Source organism: Gymnoscopelus microlampas (genome assembly GCF_963454915.1).
Source record: "Gymnoscopelus microlampas genome assembly, chromosome: 2".
NCBI lineage: Eukaryota > Metazoa > Chordata > Actinopteri > Myctophiformes > Myctophidae > Gymnoscopelus > Gymnoscopelus microlampas.
The window spans coordinates 4,637,537-4,656,156 of NC_139939.1; the positions used below are offsets into that span (position 1 = coordinate 4,637,537).

Here is an 18,620-nt window from a genome sequence, read left to right on the forward strand (position 1 = left end):
CTACAACCATGAAACTTCGATACACACATGCGTCTCTTCATGCCCGACAACTTTCGTGGTCTGACTTTTGACCTCTGACCTTTAGATCTCCCACCATTTTGAATTATATGAAAAACAGTCATTGGCTCCTAACTTCTGCATTTTTTCACTTATGGAAAATCCGTTGGAAATTTTTGTAGGCAGAGGTCCAAAGTTCAAGTGGTAAACGTTTCGTGCAGATTGCTCAAAAATCCCAGGAGGAGATAGATTTTAACTATTACAGTTTTATGAAAATTATTCATCTGTGCCTAAAACATACATGCAGACTCACATTTCTTTGAAACTTTGCAGAAATGTACAGGGTCATTCCAAATATCACTGAAACCAATCTTACTCCAATTGGCCAAAAGGGGGCGCTATAGCAATTTTTTGAAAATGCAGACTTTAAACAGGCATAAGTCATGCCTCGTTTGGCCGAAAGTCGTGAAACTTGCTTACACATGTGCCTTGACTCATGAGGAACACACGTATCGATTTGACCATTAAGCTCCGCCCTTAGATTGTCCGCAATTTTGAGCAGTTTGAAAAACACTTAAACCCAGGATTTTTCAGCTATTTGCGTGAAACTGTATCATCTGTGTGATCTCCTTTTTCACAGTTACTTGTCTGTTGGGCCAATGGCGTCTCCCTTAAATGAATGCCTCACAATCTCAAGGTCGCCAGTTCAAGCCTCACTTGATGTAGATTTAATTTAAGTTGAATTGCGAACAACATGACTGTATCAATGAATACATGTGCAAATGGTAAAGATAACCTGAAATGCTTATTTGAGAGTATGTTTTTTACGTATGACATACTTCATTCTGAAAATAGCTGATCTACAATCTCACAACTTTTCATGGTTTGTGAGCTTGTAGATCGGCTACTTTCATTAGTTTTGGTTCTGAGGAGATGTACAATTTCTTCATTGGTAAATGGCTTGTGAACGAGTGATCTTAGTGTTAGTGAAACAGGGGCTTGGTTCATGAAAGAAGGCAAGAGTTTATGATCTTCAACAGACAATATCAGCCTGGACAAAGCTATAGCACTATAGGTAGTGTTGCAGCCTATTAGTCTGAAGGTTGAGAGTTCGAATCCTGTTAATGGCAGTAGGTTGAGATGTCCAATCAAACCATTATGTTTCCATCTCTCTCTCTCATCAATCTATTGTTTCCATGTCACTCTCTCTCTCTTCAATCTATTCCGTTTCCATGTCTCTCTCTCTCTCTATTCACTGGCCCCGTATTATCGCTGCTTGCAGCTATAATTTTGTGCTTGTTTTCATAAACCTGGTTGCTTTTTTTTCTCTCGCCAAACTTGGCAACACAGACCGCATGGGGCCGCACGCAGAACTGTTGTTTATGACCTTGTTTGTAATGTTTTCGCGGGGTTCCCGGGACCCCCTGGTGGTGCCCGGACCCCCTGGTGGTCCCAGGACCCCCGCGATGTGTGTGTCCCCGTCCTGCTCGTGTTTTGGACCCGATAATGGTTAGTTGTTTTGCTCGATGTGGTAACACCAGCGCTTGTTTCACGCACATGACAGGCAACATGGGAGATGGCAACACGAGAGAGCCGTACGCACATGTTTGAAAATAGCCGATCTACAAGCTCACAACGCGTACAGTACTTGAGTAAATGTACTTAGTTACTTTACACCACTGGTAAGCAGTCTGTAGCGATGCCAAAACAGAAGGGGAGGGGGTAGCCTTGTATACAAGCGTCATGGTTCCGAGTCCCTTTGTAGCGGTGTTCGATTTTTCTCTCACATGTACATACACGCTCAGATTTCAAATATAAAGTGCTTACCCCCGAGCCACGGATGTTACAAGGCGACCCGGACCGCGATAAGTACCCGTATCTCCCGTATTGTTCAATTAAAAGCATTTTAATCCGATCGCCGGCCATTTTCTCCAAATTGTCTCCGATACTTTCAACCATGCGGCACTAATGGTTGGGAGGTGTATTGCACTCTGATACATTACCAAAAAAATAAAATAATGACCGGCGATGGGATTAAAACGCTTTTTATTGAACAATACGGGAGATACAGGTACTTATCGCGGTCCGGATCGCCTTGTAACATCCGTGGCTCGGGGGTAAGCACTTTATATTTGAAATCTGAACGTTTATGTTTGTGAGTTGGCAATGTAAAAAAAAAGAACACCGCTACAAACCGGGGGGACTCGGCACCATGACTGTCATGGTATGACACTGTCATGGTATGACAGTGACAGTGTCATGGTATGATAGTGACAGTGTCATGGTATGACAGTCATGTTTCAGGGCTAGGGAGGATAGAAGCTACCAGCATTTCCGTGAACACTATAAGTATAAATGTTGGTGATGTGAGCCCTCAGCTAGGCGAAACTGAGCAGTTATAATGCTATTCAATAGTGGTGGGAAAAGTACTCAAGTTTTGTACCTAAGTAAAAGTATCAATACTGCAATGTAGAATGTGTGTGTGTGTGTGTGTATATATATATATATATATATATATATATATAGAAAATAGCAGATCTAATCAATCAACCTTTGATTGATTGATTGAATACTTTGTTACAGTTTGCAAAGACAAGCACAGGGAAGTACAGTTCAATACAAGGTCACAAGTTGTGAGCTTGTAGATCGGCTATTTTCAGATAATCAAAGTTTAAATAGGGGTGAAGTGGCGTATGTTTCGTAATAATAATAATCTAAATCTATGAAGGAAGTAAAGTTTTCAAATAATTGTAGTGGAGTAAAAGTACAATATTTGCCTCTGAGGTGTAGTGGAGTTGAAGTAAAAATACCTTGTACAGTACTTTAGTAAATGTACTGAGTTACTTTACACCACTGCTATTCAATGTCTGATATCCTATGTACATTTAGTATCATGTGTAGTATGTGATCTATTTGCAGGCTCATGTGCAAATTAAAATGTTACAAATTGTTATCCACATGCAAATGATTGAGGTACAAGAATATCATTGTCTAATGCAAGCTGTTTCCTAAGTCAGTGGCTCTCATTGTAATGTCAATGACACGTTGGGCTGCAGACCCCATTTGAAAATATTTTGTACTGTAGACTATCTTGTCATGTACAATCAGGGTTCCTACACAAGTATGGAAAGGATATATATGGATATACAATTATTTCCAATATTTGAAAAGGTTGAGAACCACTGAGCTAGGTCCACAGTCCGTGCCCTGCCTGCGGTCTAGGTGTTGGAAGTGTAATTAATAATAATGGTGAAATTAAACTTTTTCTCATTTTAATGGGTTGCTCCTGGAACCCACTATGAGAACCACGAGTGACACACTGTAAACACGGAATTCTCCTTTTTTTAACAACAGACGCTTCAAAGCCACTCTGCGACTCCTGATGTGACAGAGGAGCCTATGATGGTGGAGGAGGAGGAAGCTGGTCCATCCTCTGAACCCTCTCTTCCACCCTCTGAGCCACACAGGGAACACAAGGCAACTCAGTATAGCTACCGGAGACCACCACACCGTTCTTTGGGTAGGTTTGCTTTGCACGTTTTAGCCAACAGTCTTTTTATAGAGAACGGTTACCCTTAAATTATATCAATTGTTGTTTTTTACAGGCATCCAGGTTATCCCCCAGATGTTGTCCTTAGGGACACAGGCAGTCCCCCAAATGGTGTCTGTGGAAACACAGACAGACATTTCAAGCTTTGAGGCCAGTCCGATGCAAAGCCAATGCACCATCTCTCAGAGTGATAGCGAGCAGTCAGGTGAGGGGCCGTGCAACCAATTATAATCGTTATTGATTTGATTAAGCTATCATTTTTTCCCCTACCGAATGAATGATATTAATTGCTTCTAAAATCAGAATGTGTTAATTATGTTGATGAACTAATCGATGTACCGGCTAATCATTTCAGCACCAAAGAAAGGTGATGACAATTGGGTTCCAGAGGCTGATGATGAGCTCTTCTCTGAGAACTCTGACGACTCGCCACACCTTGAAGCATCCTCTGCCCCTTGGTAAGACACACTACACAGTTACACTAATCTGTTCATGTCACGATACTGACTGTTCAGTCTTAATCAAACTTTTGTTTTTTTTCCTTTATTTTTCTCAGCTACATCGATAAGTAGTGTGTCACAGCCAACTCATGGAGCTGTTTGCCACTTGCCCGAGCTGCTGTGAGGCCACGCAAGCCAGCATACTGAGACAGGAGGGGACATTTGTGAAAATCCAACAGGTAAGATTTTATCTTGCACCTGTAGAAAGCTCTGGTGGCGTTTACCCTCTTGGAATGCGTCTATATCATGCATTCACTTTGCATAGTGGACTTCATGTGTTTTGTCTGATCTTAGTGCAGTTTGAAGCGGGTTATTATCACTTTGCATTATGCTAATGCTTTCAATCTGATTTCAGCATTCAGTGTCTTATGCTGAATGTTTTTTTCTTCTTCAAAAACGTTCTCACTTTATTTCTCAGCCATAAGAAAGTACACACAGACAGTACACCACTGATCATTTGAATATATTTCATAGGTCTGTTCAGCATGTGGATTCAAGAGGGTTTGGCGAAACCAGTCAATGCTGCACAGAAACATGCCTGAGTGCAACCTGCAGCTGAGTGGAGCTGTACACTTTTCAGGGTGTATGCCCCAGCTGACATTCAGAATGCTCCAGCTATTTGGCCTACAGTGTCAGCGTGAACACCTACTTCCGCCATCAGCGCTACTACACCATTCCCACCATCATCCAGGCCTGGCAGAGCCAACAAGCCAGTATCCTCAGTGAGCTGAAAGAGATGGAAGGAGGATTGATTCTGTCTGGAGACTGCAGGTTGGTTACCATGCTCATTGTTATATTCATCATTAGAAAATACACAAGTACAACATTAATAATTTGTATTAAGACATTTGACATCTATCCATAATTTTGCTCTTGCCTTGTGCTTTTTACAGATCGGACAGTCCAGGGCACTGTGCCAAATACGGGACATACTCCCTTATTGAGGACCGGCTGAATAAAGTCATTGACCTTCAGCTTGTACAGGTCTGTTATTCATGCCTCATGTACCTTCTGCCATATCTATGCGGCTACATTCTACTTTGTTTGTGTTTGGGATTCCCATTTGTTTAGGTTTGTTTTTTGTTTGTCTGATTGTTTGCTCCAGAGTTCAGAAGTTGCTAACAGCAACTGGTGTGAGATAGAGGGCCTGCAACGCAGCATCAAGTTACTAAAGGAGCAGGACTTGAAAGTCGCAGTCCTTGTCACCGACAGAAACCGCCAGGTACAAGTGACAGACACACACACACACACACACACACACACACACACACACACACACACACACACACACACACACACACACACACACACACACACACACACACACACACACACACACACACTTTCTCTGGTGATAGTTGAATTGGCAGAAAAATCATGGGGGATATTGGTGTAAACTAAGGGAGGCCACATCAAGGGTAACCAAATAAATGTTGGCAGTTGAATTGGGGATATTTACCTCTGAAAGCTGTTGAATAAAGTCTCCTGTGTTTATAAGATGGCAATTTGGTTACAATGGGTCTCTTGTGGCGATCAACTTGTGGCGATCAAGAAACTGAGAGGGGCTCTGTGTGATAGTTAAATTACTTTTTGTATTTTTTTCACTTTAGAAATAGAAATATTTGAATGTTAATGCATTTCAAGTTTACTTGAAGGGTTAGGTTAGTTAACTCATAAATTCTGACATATGTCTGTACAATTCAACCAATTCTGCAGGTAGCAAAATGGGTGCGAGATGTGCTGTGCGCTGAAGGAACACAACACTTCTTTGATATCTGGCATATTGCCAAATGTAAGTATTTGTCCTTGAAAATGCATGGCTACATGGAAGGCAAGACCAATCACAGTAGTTCAATTTTGTCAGTGCGATTTTAAAGTGTGTGTTTGTGTGTGTGTGTGTGTGTGTGTGTGTGTGTGTGTGTGTGTGTGTGTGTGTGTGTGTGTGTGTGTGTGTGTGTGTGTGTGTGTGTGTGTGTGTGTGTTTGTGTGTGTGTGTGTGTGTGTGCGCGTGTGTGTGCGTGCAATAACAGCCGTAGGCAAGAAGTTGGATGCCCTTTCAAGAGAACGTGACTGTGAGGTTATAAAGCTCTGGAAGCAGTCTTTTGTGAACCACCTCTACTGGACTGCCGGTTCTACTCCCAGTGGCAATGCAGACATGATGGAGGCAAAGTGGAGAAGCCTGGTCAATCATGCTCAAGACATACATGAGCATGACACTCCTGCATTCCCTGCCTGTCAGCATGAGCCATTGGAAGGCGAGGACAGAAACAAGGAGTGGCTTGAACCAGGTATCTATCGCTCAGGAATGTGCACAAGTTCACTTTTACATGATCTGTTAGTTTGTTGATGGTCTGAATGAATATCCATGTGAATAACCTTTCACAAATATGTACAAAAAAGCATATGATCAGGGAGAGATTGAAAAATCAGTTGATGCTGATATTGTATGTGTGCAGGTTCATCAGCAGCTGTTCAACTGGAGGCTCTTGTGAGTCAAAAGCTGTTCATCAAAGATGTACGGCAGCTATCTCCCCAGAACCAAACCTACTCACTCGAGGCGTTCCACTCCCTGATGATCCGCTTTGCCCCAAAGCACACAGGGTTCTCCTTCCTTGGAATGCATAGCAGGTACAGTCAGACTATCAAGGATCAGTGTTGTAAGATAATTTGGTTTTGGCAGTAAAAATGTAAAATTAGAAATTTCAATACATTGAAATTTCAGAATGATTAAGTAAATGTATTCTGAATGAAAAGATCTTATCCTCATTACAGTAGAATAAAGAGTCACCACCGCACACTCCTCTGTGTACACAATACGTTTTTGCAATCGACAGCTACGAGGGTGTGGCGACTCTTATCCCACAGTGTTTATTTCGTTGGCTGGCACCTTGCAAGGACTGGTGTGCACTTGCACCCTTGGTAACTGTGCCTTCATCCTCATCTCTAAATGGAGGAGAGACATGCGCAATCCCCAACCAAACTTGGGCAGGTGCTAAGCAAAAAAATATATAAAAAAATATATAAACTGAAAGAGAACGCTTGCACACTGCAGGCTCCAGTTGTAGGATTTATTTTATTACACCTGAGTGCTGCTGTGATGTTTTGGGCTCTCGAAACATCACAGCAGCACTGTTCTTACAATTGGAGCCCACAGTGTGCGAGCGTTTCAGTTTTCATCCTCATCTCTGACATTAATTATCATAAAATTAATTATCATAAAATGTTTTTCCTTTCCATAGGCTCCTTTTAGCAGCTATGCATTACAACCACAATGGGAACAGAACAGTGGCCACTACTAGTGCTGGAGAACCACGCTGCGCAGTGTCCTACCCTAGGTTCCGTAAAGGACAACATGTTGTGCATCCCATCAAAGACAAACCATCGTACGGTGTGTGTTCAATAACTATTTGGAATTATTAACAATTTGCATATTTGGAAATACTACTATACTTTTATAACGTGTGTGTTTCAATATAATATTCTCTTCTCTTCAGACTATGCATTTGATTTGATGGGCTCTTTGAATGACCAATATGCCAGAAGTCCATCAGCCCTGAGAGCCGTCAGTGAAGGTTTGGCTGCTGCTGCTCCTGCCCCCATTGCAAGCACCTTCCAACAGGTCGACAAGGCTGAAGCTGTCACTCAGTACCTGACACAGCAGTCTCGCTTTTCTTCTGGCCACCAGGATCGCTAGCTCTGCTCTGTCCTCTTTGTGTGTGTGTGTGTGTGACTGACAAAACTGTGCACCTAGTGAGACAATGGACTGGTCTTAACACACACACAACACGTGACATTATATTTCACAGTAAACGTGAGGGTGGTATGGGTGTTCACAATTTTGAATGGACATATGAAGTGGGTAGGGTCTAACTCTGAGGCGTTGGCTGTCTCGGAGGACTTTATATCTGACCCCAGTATCTCTGTCTGTGTCTCTGTCTGTGCATCTATGACTGTGTGTGGAACAGAACACCAACTCCCACTGATTAATTAAATGTTCAAAAATGTTGCTTTAGATGAATGCATTGTTGTCTTTACTCTGAAAGCGAGGTTGCAGGTTTTACCATCTAAACTTAACCTCTCCATCTGGTTTCCAGGCAACCATGCTCCTCACTGTATACATCATGGTCATGAATAGCTGAAACCATGTCCCACATCCTAAACGGGTGCCATGTATACAGGGGACTCTACATAAGTAGGCATGACAGAATAGTGGATCTGATATCAAAAGATATCTCTTCTATTTTCAGGTCCTCCATTATGCTATGTAAGCATTCTACTGTGAATCCGAGCACGTTTAACCTGTGTAATGATGATTCTGTGTTCTCTAACATTTCTGCTAACACCCCTGATGTCATTGTTGTTAATGAAAACCATAGAGAGGTGTTCATTCTCGAGGTTGGCTGTACTTTTGATTACAGCTTAGAGTAAGCCTTCCTAACCAAAGTGCTAAAATATCATCAGCTAGAGCAGACCATCTCTCAGCTAGGCTACAGATGTAAACTTTTAGTTTTTATCTTTGGAAGCCTAGGGCACGTGCACAAGTTGGTTGTGAGGGGTCTTAAAATGGCCGGCCTCTCCAAAAGGAGGGCTAAACAATTAGGGTGTTTTCTGTCTTTGAACTCAGGTGTCTGTGTGGAGAATATCAACCTATGACCACTGGTATAGAGAGCGTGTGTTGCAGAGAGACAGCCCTATTGGAAGCTAGTGGAGGATTTAGCACCCAGACCTGAGAACATCCGTTGTCTAACACAACATCCTGGATTTGAAGGTTCCTGTCTGAATCCTTTCGTGCTGCAGATAGCATATCTCGCCTTCCGCCAGCAGCACGAAGCACTCACCCTCAGCTATTATAGGAAGCCGCTCAATTTGGAGGAGGCGTTTCCTTTACCCATGATTGTTGTTCGCTGTGTTCACATTAACATATGATATACTTGTGTTGTGTAAGCAACTGCTCTTTAGGTAAGCACTTTGACATAAATGCTACTTCTTGATATCTGTTGTATTTACATTTTGACAACCTGGTCTGTAAGTAGAAGAAAAGATTGAATGTTGACTACTACACATGACCATTTACTGTGTAAGAAGCAAATGATGAGAAATGTATTTTGTGTTTTTAATCAAAACCCTGCATGGTTATTTATGACTTGAGCAAGTCCAATTGTATTGCCTTAATCCATATGGTCAATCTGTAATAAATGATAACACAGATGGCATATAGTATATCATATCTTTGACAATAGTGACCAAATGTTTTTGGCATCTAAAGAAGAAAAACATGAATACTGTCAATTCAGTTCAATAACTTTATTGGCTCAAGTCTGGCCATGAGAAGCCTCTGTAGTTTCCACCTTCCTCTGGAAAAGTCTGTCTGATGGCGTGGACTACACAGGCAGGTACGACCCTCCTACTGTGGCGACCAAGTGTACCATAAGCCCACCGAACGAAAATATGTCTGTATGCTGTGTAGCGGTATTGGCTGGAAGAGAGAGATAGATTGTGCTTTATTAATCCTGCAAGGGAAATTCAGGTGTCAGGCACTGCAGTAGGCATGAAATACAGGTCATGTTCATTTCAGGTGCGTCATAAAACTTCATAAAATATTGTACAACTTACTCAAAAGTCCTGAGGGTGAGAAAAAAGAAAAGGTCACCGAACAAGTTTGAACTTTAGGCTACTGCTGACATGCAGTAGTAACCCTACCAATGAAACCAACTGGACTTTTGCGGGTCTGTTTCCATTTGTACAATGTCAGAGTGATTTTAAATAGCAGATTGGAGACCTAGATAGAACATTATATCAATGGGGTCTGTGGCCTGATGCATATCAAACTGGGGGTCCTTGAAATTAAAAAAATACTGATAATGAGTTATTTAGGCTATATAACAACCTGGGCTGTTCTATTAGCAACAGCATTCAAGTAACAATCAACATATTTGTAGCCTACTTTATCTTTTTGAAAATGGAGGTCAGAGGCATGATTCTCATACTTTTAATAAGGTTGACAGTGGTGTAAAGTAACTAAGTACATTTACTCAAGTACTGTACTTAAGTAGGCTACAATGTTGAGGTATTTTTACTTTACTGGAGTATTTCCAATTTTCAGTACTTTTACTTTTACTCCACTACATTTCAGAGGTAAATATTGTACTATTTTTTTAAAACTTTAGTTACTAGTTACTTTTTAGATTTCGATTATTATTACAAAACATAACTAACCACTTCAGCCCTACAAGCACTTGTGAGCTTGTAGATCTGCTATTTTCAAACGATTTTCAAAAACATTTTGTACTTGTGAAATGGGACATTCTGCACCATGAGTACTTTTACTTTTGGTACTTTTAAGTACATTTTGACAGTACTTTTGTACTTTTACTCAAATACATTTGACTTGTAATAGAGTATTTCTGCATTGCAGTATTGATACTTTTACCTAATTAATACATGTGAGTACATTTTCCAGCACGTTATTGATACAATGGCGCTTACCATGACGTCTGGCCGATCCTCCACCTGTTGTTGTTGCCCCATGTCTCCATCTCCTGGCGATATCGAGGTCTGACGAGACCAGCATCTGCTGCTGGTCTCTGTTGGCTAACAGGCTCGAAATTGTATGGAGCGGGTCGATCAAACTCTCTCCGACGATTAAACCCATTTTCGTCTTGTAAGGCGTCCATTTTGGATCAGGAAAATGGCTTTCCGCGCTAGACAAACTCCATTGTAGTGGATGAGAGGTAGGGAAAAGTAACCTGCTTGTGACGTCACGGCGCTGATAGCGTCTGATAAGCTTTTTGAAAGGCTCCGTACATGTTTTTCGTGCGTGGACATTTTTAACCCTTTCTGAGCGGTATTTCCGGCGTAAAATGGAAAAAAATAAGTAATGAAATTAGATACCAATGATGTAAACTACACATAATTGAAGAATAGGGTTTAACTTGCAAGTTGGCCTTTAAAGCAGCATCAACTTTATATGAGCTCCCACTGTTATCATAGCTGTGCTTAGCTACACTGTTCTTCTCAATACTTTAATTTGACCAGCTGATCCAAGCACATTTTAGTCCTCAGTACTCAGATTTCCTTCTTTGCTTTTTCTTTCTTTATTTTAACTCAAAGGATGACGTTGTGGGGCACCCGCTGGCCTAGCGGTCCAAGCACTTACCACATATAGGCTCTAATGCAGCCTGGTTCGAATCCCGATCCCGACGACCATTGCTGCGTGTTACTCCCTGTCTCTCTGTCCCTGTTTCCTGTCTATCTCCACTGTATCAATAAAGGGATAAAAGCCCCAAAAATATCTTAAAAAATAAAAAGTTCATACAATTGGACCTCATTAATGCTCATGAAAATATGGAACCATTTTTGTCTACTTGGTCTGTGTCTCAGAGGAGGGCTGTGGGCAGTTAAAGGTAGGGTAAGTGATTTTCTTTGGTTAAAATAAGTGTTAAATAGCTCTATATTCTGATAGTACTCATTGCTATAGCGTGTTTATTCAGTAAAAGGAGTCTCCTTGTCTCTCCAGCTCTTTATAAAACAGAAAATGCATTTTCGTTTCAGTTTCAGTTTAATTTCCAATTTTATCCAATCAGGATAGAGAACTCAATCAGGATATAGATTAAACAAGTGAAATTGGAAGTGATGACACTAAGAAATGAGCAGGCAAACTTGGAACTGGAACACTATAAAAAATGAAGCTTAAAAATGGGCACTTTCTCCTGATTGGCTGAGATTTTTACACCTACCGGAAAATGTATTTTCTGTTTATTAAAGAGCTGAGGAGACGGGGAGACTCCGGTTACTGAACAAATACTTTATAGCAATACTATCAGAATAGAGTGCTTTAACCTATTAACTAAATACTTTTTATTTTAACCCAAAAATATCACTTACCCTACCTTTAAGAACTTGCCTACCAGTGACATCATCAATGGGGAATACAAGCTAATAGGACTTTCTATTCCTGGATAATATAATGGAAGCCAGTGTTCTGGCATTTAAAAACTAATCTTGATTGAAAAATAAAAACATGCTTAACAATGATGTCACTGGTAGGCAGGTTTCTGAACTGTCCAAAGATTAATTCCGAGCTGCCTATGTCTGTCAAATACTCCTAAATTAAGTAAAGAAATACATTTTGGTCTGGGGGTCTGTAGATGGCACCAATTATCAGAGGTTTAGCTTTGGGATAAATTACCTTTATCCAAATAGATTCAGTGGAGTTGTTTTCTATGTAAACTATGTCTGAGAGTACATGACAGTTAATGTTGGATCTCACATCGATACACACCCCTCTTCCATACCTATCTCATATCTTTCTTGATGACTGAATATCCAACCATATCAATTTCAGAGTCATTAACAGAGTCATCTAGTTTATTTCAGAATGGTTAAATACTAAATTCAGCCCTTGTGCAGGAAACCAGGTTCAACTCCGGGGTAGAAGATGACAGTTACATAGTGCAGCGTTAATCAGCAAATATATTTAGTAAATTACAGTTATCATTAATTTGCTAGTTTTAACTACACCTTTACAGGGACAATACATTGTCCCTGTATGAGTCCTCATCTGCACCTTCAACGCACCCCTGTGAATACGGCCTTTTCTCCCGTATGGATAGTCATGTGTGATTTTAGACAACTCTTTGCATCAAAGACTTTTCCGCAAACTGCACAAGTGAATTATTTTCCTTCTTTGTGAGTCCTCAAGTGTACTTTTAAATCCCTATTGTACCTAAAGCCTGTACCACAAACGGAACAAAGATATGGTTTTTCACCTGTATGAGTCCTCATGTGTACGTTCAATGCATTCTTTTGAATAAAGCCCTTTTCACAAATTGTACAAGTAAAGGGCTTTTCCCCTGTGTGAGTCCTCATGTGTACTTTCAACGCACTGCTGTCAAATATGCCTTTTCCACAAACTTTACAAGTAAAAGGCTTTTCCCCTGTATGAGTCCTCATGTGTGTTTTCAACGCACAGCTGTGAACAAAGCTTTTTCCACAAACTTTACAAGTAAAAGGCTTCTCCCCTGTATGAGTCCTCATGTGTATGTTCAAGTCACCGTTCTGAATAAAGGCTTTGCCACAAACTTTACAAGTATAGGGCTTTTCCCCTGTATGAGTCCTCATGTGTATGTTCAAGTCACCGTTCTGAATAAAGCCTTTGCCACAAACTTTACAAGTAAAGGGCTTTTCCCCTGTATGAGTCATCATGTGTAGGTTCAACGCACCCCTGCGACTAAAGCCTTTGCCACAAACTTCACAAGTAAAGGGCTTTTCCCCTGTATGAGTCCTCATGTGTACTTTCAACGTACCCTTTCGAATAAAGCCCTTTTCACAAACTCTACAGGTAAAGGGCTTTTCCCCTGTATGAGTCCTCATGTGTTGTTTCAATGCACCCCTTTGAATAAAGCCCCTTTCACAAACTCCACAAGTAAAGGGCTTTTCCCCTGTGTGAGTTGTTTTGTGCCTCTCCAGATTTTGCTTTTCAGTAAACATTTTGCCACACTCTGTACAACTAAACATTTTCTTCACTGTCTGTTTCTTTATGGAGTGAGCTTGTTTTGATGATTTCAGGTCCTGGGACAGCTTCTTGCTCAAAGACAATTTGTGTCCATCCACATTTTGTGTCTTGTGTGATTTCAGGGTGTTTAAAGCCAACTGGCCTTCCCTGGTCTCCTCCCAGTCATGACAGTCTTCAGTGTCAGATTCAGAACAGTGTGAAGAGAGGAGCTGGTCATCACTAGTTGGTTGTGATGCTGCACAGTTCTCTACATCAGCTTGTGTTTTCATGTGTGCAGTTGAGGTGCTGGCTACAGGCTCTGTCACTCTGATTTCATCATCTTCACTTGTCACTGCTAGTAACGTCAATGTTGACCCATCAGCCTCTTCTGGTCTTTGAAATTGCTGATCCTGTTCCACTCTAATCTGTGGAGGTTCTGGTCCCTCCTGGGCCAGACTGGAGCTCCCCTCCTCCTGTTCCTCTTTAATTTGTGGAGGTTGTGGTTCCTCCTGGACCAGATTGCAGCTACTCTCCTGTTGATAGGCGGAAACCTCCTCTTTATACACAGGGAGGTGCAGGAAGTCTGGGGAAAAGATAAAACAAGAGAAAAACAATGTTTGAACGTAAGATTTTTTCATGCAATGTTTGCTGTTTTATAGCTTCGGTAGTTGCAGGAACTTCAGTTGTAAATAAATTCTCCATTTTTAAACCATGAGTCTATCCTCATTATCAAAGACATTTGTCGGGGCTGGACATCAATTTTTTTAAGGCACTCGTCAAGGACATGTACTATGTGCACTCCTGTATCTTCTTCTTCTTTGTCTTTCGGCTGCTCCCGTCAGGGGTTGCCACAGCGGATCATTCGCTTCCATCTGGCTCGGTCCTCTGCATCCTCCTCCGTCACGCCCACTGCCTTCATGTCCTCCTTCACCGCGTCCATGTACCTTCTCTTCGGCCTTCCCTTCCTCCTCTTTCCTGGCAGCTCCATCTCCAGCATCCTCCTCCTAATGTACTCCCCTTCCCTTCTCCGCATATGTCCATACCACCTCAGTCTTGCCTCTCTCACTTTCTGTCCCTGCGGCTCCACGTGAGTGCTTCCCCTTATGTACTCATTCCTGATCTTGTCCACCCTCGTCACTCCCAGAGAGAAGCGCAGCATTTTCATCTCTGCCACCTCCAGCTCCGTCACCTGCCTGCTGGTCAGTGCCACAGTCTCTAGTCCATACAGCATGGCTGGTCTCACGACACTGCTATAGACCCTTCCCTTCACTCTCGCTGGTACCATTCTGTCACAGAACACCCCAGTCATCCTTCTCCACCCGCACCACCCCGCCTGCACTCTCTTCTTCATCTCCCTGCCACAATCTCCAGTCTCCACTACTCTGCACCGTTGACCCCAAGTATTTAAACTCGTGCACTTTCGGTACCTCCACTCCCTGCATCTTCACCCCCCCTCCTTCCTCCCTACCATTTACACACATGTACTCTGTCTTGCTCCTTGCTCAGTCTCATCCCTCTTCTCTCCAGCTTATGTCTCCACTTCTCTAGATTTTCTTCTACCTGCTCCCTGCTCTCACTACAGATTGCGATGTCGTCTGCAAACATCATGGTCCACGGGGCCTCCTGCCTGACCTCATCTGTCAGCCTGTCCATCACCATGGCGAATAGGAATGGGCTGAGGGCCGACCCTTGATGCAATCCCACCCCGACCTTGAAACCCTCTGTCACTCCCACTGCACACTTCACCACCATCTCACTACCCTCATACATGTCCTGTACTACTCTCACATACTTTTCTGCCACTCCTGACTTCCTCATACAGTGCCACAGCTCCTCTCTTGGTACCCTATCGTATGCCTTTTCTAGGTCTACAAATACACAGTGTAGCTCCTTTTGTCATTCTCTATACTTCTCCATCGACATTCTCAGGGCGAACAATGCATCTGTTGTGCTTTTCCCTGGCATGAACCCATACTGCTGCTCGCTGATGTCCACCTCTGCTCTCAATCTGGCCTCTACTACTCTTTCCCAGAGCTTCATGCTATGGCTGATCAGCTTAATACCCCTGTAATTGCTGCAGCTCTGTGCATCTCCCTTGTTCTTAAAAATGGGCACTAGGACGCTTTGCCTCCACTCCTCTGGCATTTTCTCAGTGGCCAAGATGTTGTTGAACAATCTTGCTAAAAAGTCCACTGCTAGCTCTCCTAGGGAACTCCAGGCATCCGCTGGTATATCGTCTGGTCCTACCGCCTTCCCTCTCTTCATTCCCCTCATAGCTGCCCTCACTTCCTCCTTGCTAATCTGTAGCACTTCCTGGTTCACTGCCTCCGCACTGTCTGTCCTCCTCTCTCTCTCATTTTCTTCATTCATCAACTCTTCAAAATACTCCTTCCACCTTCCCATCACACTGTCCTCACTGGTAAGCACCTTGTCCTCCTTATCCTTTATCACTCTAACCTGTTGTATATCCTTCCCTGCCTGGTCCCTCTGTCTAGCTAATCTATATAAATCCTTTTCTCCTTCCTTGGTGTCCAGCCTCTCATACAACTCACTAAATGCACTTTCCTTTGCCACCTCTCTCTTCACCTCCTGCCGTGTCGCCTTGTATGCCTGTCTACTCTCTTCATCTCCCATCTTATCCCACTTCTTCTTCGCCAACTTCTTCCTCTGTACACTTTCCTGCACTTCCTCATTCCACCACCAGGTCTCCTTTTCATGCTTCCTTTTTCCTGTAGACATGCCAAGTACATTTCTTGCTGCCTCCCTCATAACTTCTGCTGTGGCTGGCCAACCTACCGGCAACTCTTTTCTCCCACCTAACGCCTGTTTGACCTCCTCCCTGAACTCCCCACAACATTCCTCTCTCTTTAGCTTCCACCATTTGATCCGTCGCTCTCTCTTCCCTCCCTGGACTTTCTTCCTCTTGACCTCCACTGTCATCCTACAGACCACCATCCGGTGCTGTCTAGCTACACTCTCTCCTGCAATCACCTTGCAATCCCTAGCCTCTTTCAGACTACCCCTTCTACATAGGATATAGTCCACCTGTGTGCTCCTTCCCCCACTCTTTTATGTTATCCTGTGCTCCTCCCTCTTCGTGAAGTATGTATTCACTACTGCCATCCTCATCCTTTTTGCAAAGTCTACCACCATCTGCCCTTCTACATTTCTCTCCTTGGCACCATACTTTCCTATCACCTCCTCATCCCCCTTGTTGCCTTCTCCTACATGCCCATTGAAGTCTGCTCCAATCACAACTCTCTCCCCTGCGGGTATGCTCTCTACCACTTCATCTACCATGCTCCAGAATTATTCTTTCTCTTCCATCCCACATCCCACCTGGGGGGCATATGCGCTAATGATATTAAGTATTAGCCCTTCCCTCACAAGTTTCACAGCTATCACTCTGTCTGATATTCTCCTCACTTCTACCACTCCACTAGCATACTCCTCCTTTAGGATTACTCCTACCCCATTTATTTTCCAGTCCACCCCATAGTAGAGGAGTTTGTACCCTCTCCCCATACTCCTGGCCTTACTCCCCTTCCACTTGGTCTCCTGCACGCACAATATGTCTACCTTTCTTATATGTCTACCAGACATGGTGCCAACGTTCAGGGTTCCTACCCTCACCTCCTCACTCCTCCCCGCTCTCCTCTCCCTCCTCCTCTGGACATGCTCCCCTCCTCTTCTTTTCTTTCTACCACCAGTAGCCCAATTTCCACCGGCGCCCTGCTGGTCCGCGACGCCGGAGGCGGTCGTTGTTAACCCGGGCCTCGACCGATCCGGTATAGAAGCCTGTATCCTGATCCGCATAGTCTATTTGGCCTAGGTTTTACGCCGGATGCCCTTCCTGACGCAACCCTCCCCATTTTTCCGGGCTTGGGACCGGCACTCTAGAGTGGCTGTATACTCCTGTATACACCTGGATAAGACCCATTGGTTTGGCAGCTAAAAGTGGATACAGCATAGGTGGGCACTAGGGACATCTGGGCACCTCGATGTAAAATTGGCAATTTTGTCCAAAATGGTAATATATATATATATATATATATATATATATATATATATATATATATATATATATATATATATATATATACAGAGAGAGAGAGAGAGAGAGAGAGAGAGGAAAATGGTCTTAACACATTGAGTGCCAAACACGAGAACCTTCGGGTTTGCAAATACACCCGTTGAGTGCCATAAACGAGAATCTTAGTTTTTTTTCAATATATATTTTTTTCCAGACCCAAGGGGACGGCCTACATGAGGCCTTGTACCTGTTTTCTCCATACATGGGCATGCCCCCTTTGCCCTTAGGCCCCAGCCATAAAACTCTGTCCCCCTTTCGTCCATACATGGGCATATTTGTACCTGTTTTCTCCATACATGGGCATGGCCCCTTTGCCCTTAGGCCCCAGCCAAAAAAGTCTGTCCCCCTTTCGTCCATATATGGGCATACACAGGCTGACACGTCATGTGAAGTCCGGCTTATAAAAGGCTGTCCCCCTTTCATCCATACATGGGCATAGACATAGGGGGCATGCCCCCTTTGCCCTTAGGCCCCAGCCATAAAAGTCTGTCCCCCTTTCGTCAATACATGGGCATATTTGTACCTGTTTTCTCCATACATGGGCATGCCCCCTTTGCCCTTAGGCCCCAGCCATAAAAGTCTGTCCCCCTTTCGTCCATATATGGGCATACTCAGGCTGACACGTCATGTGAAGTCCGGCTTATAAGAGTCTGTCCCCCTTTCGTCCATACATGGGCATAGACACAGGCTGACACGTCATGTGAAGTCCGGCTTAGCCGTGACGTGGTGCTCTGATCTTAGTACTTATTCAACGTTCTGATTGGTCAGACTCGTCAATGCCTAAAGGTCTATACCTAAAGGTATAGAGCAGATCCTGCTCTATACTTGACTTTGTCCGTGTTCACCGTCAACGTTCTGATTGGTCAGACCCGTCAACGTTCTGATTGGTCAGACCCGTCAACAAAGTGATTGGTCAAGCTTCACGTGACACATGGCTATAAACACATTATAAACACATATCGATAACATAATGTATCAAAGGCGCCG

General features: G+C 43.1%; 1 protein-coding gene across 1 annotated transcript; it reads left to right on the plus strand.

Moving 5' to 3' along the window:
* Window positions 1-3,944: 3,944 nt before the first annotated feature.
* On the plus strand, window positions 3,945-13,729 carry LOC311053392 (uncharacterized protein; the record flags this gene model as incomplete). The annotated part of the gene is made up of 10 exons (XM_084068896.1): window positions 3,945-4,005; window positions 4,653-4,818; window positions 4,941-5,031; window positions 5,153-5,269; window positions 5,764-5,839; window positions 6,078-6,335; window positions 6,504-6,675; window positions 7,287-7,435; window positions 7,542-7,692; window positions 13,684-13,729. The coding sequence occupies 10 exons, from the start codon at window positions 3,945-3,947 to the stop codon at window positions 13,727-13,729; spliced, it is 1,287 nt and encodes a 428-aa protein (XP_083925022.1).
* Between the last annotated feature and the right edge of the window lie 4,891 nt (window positions 13,730-18,620).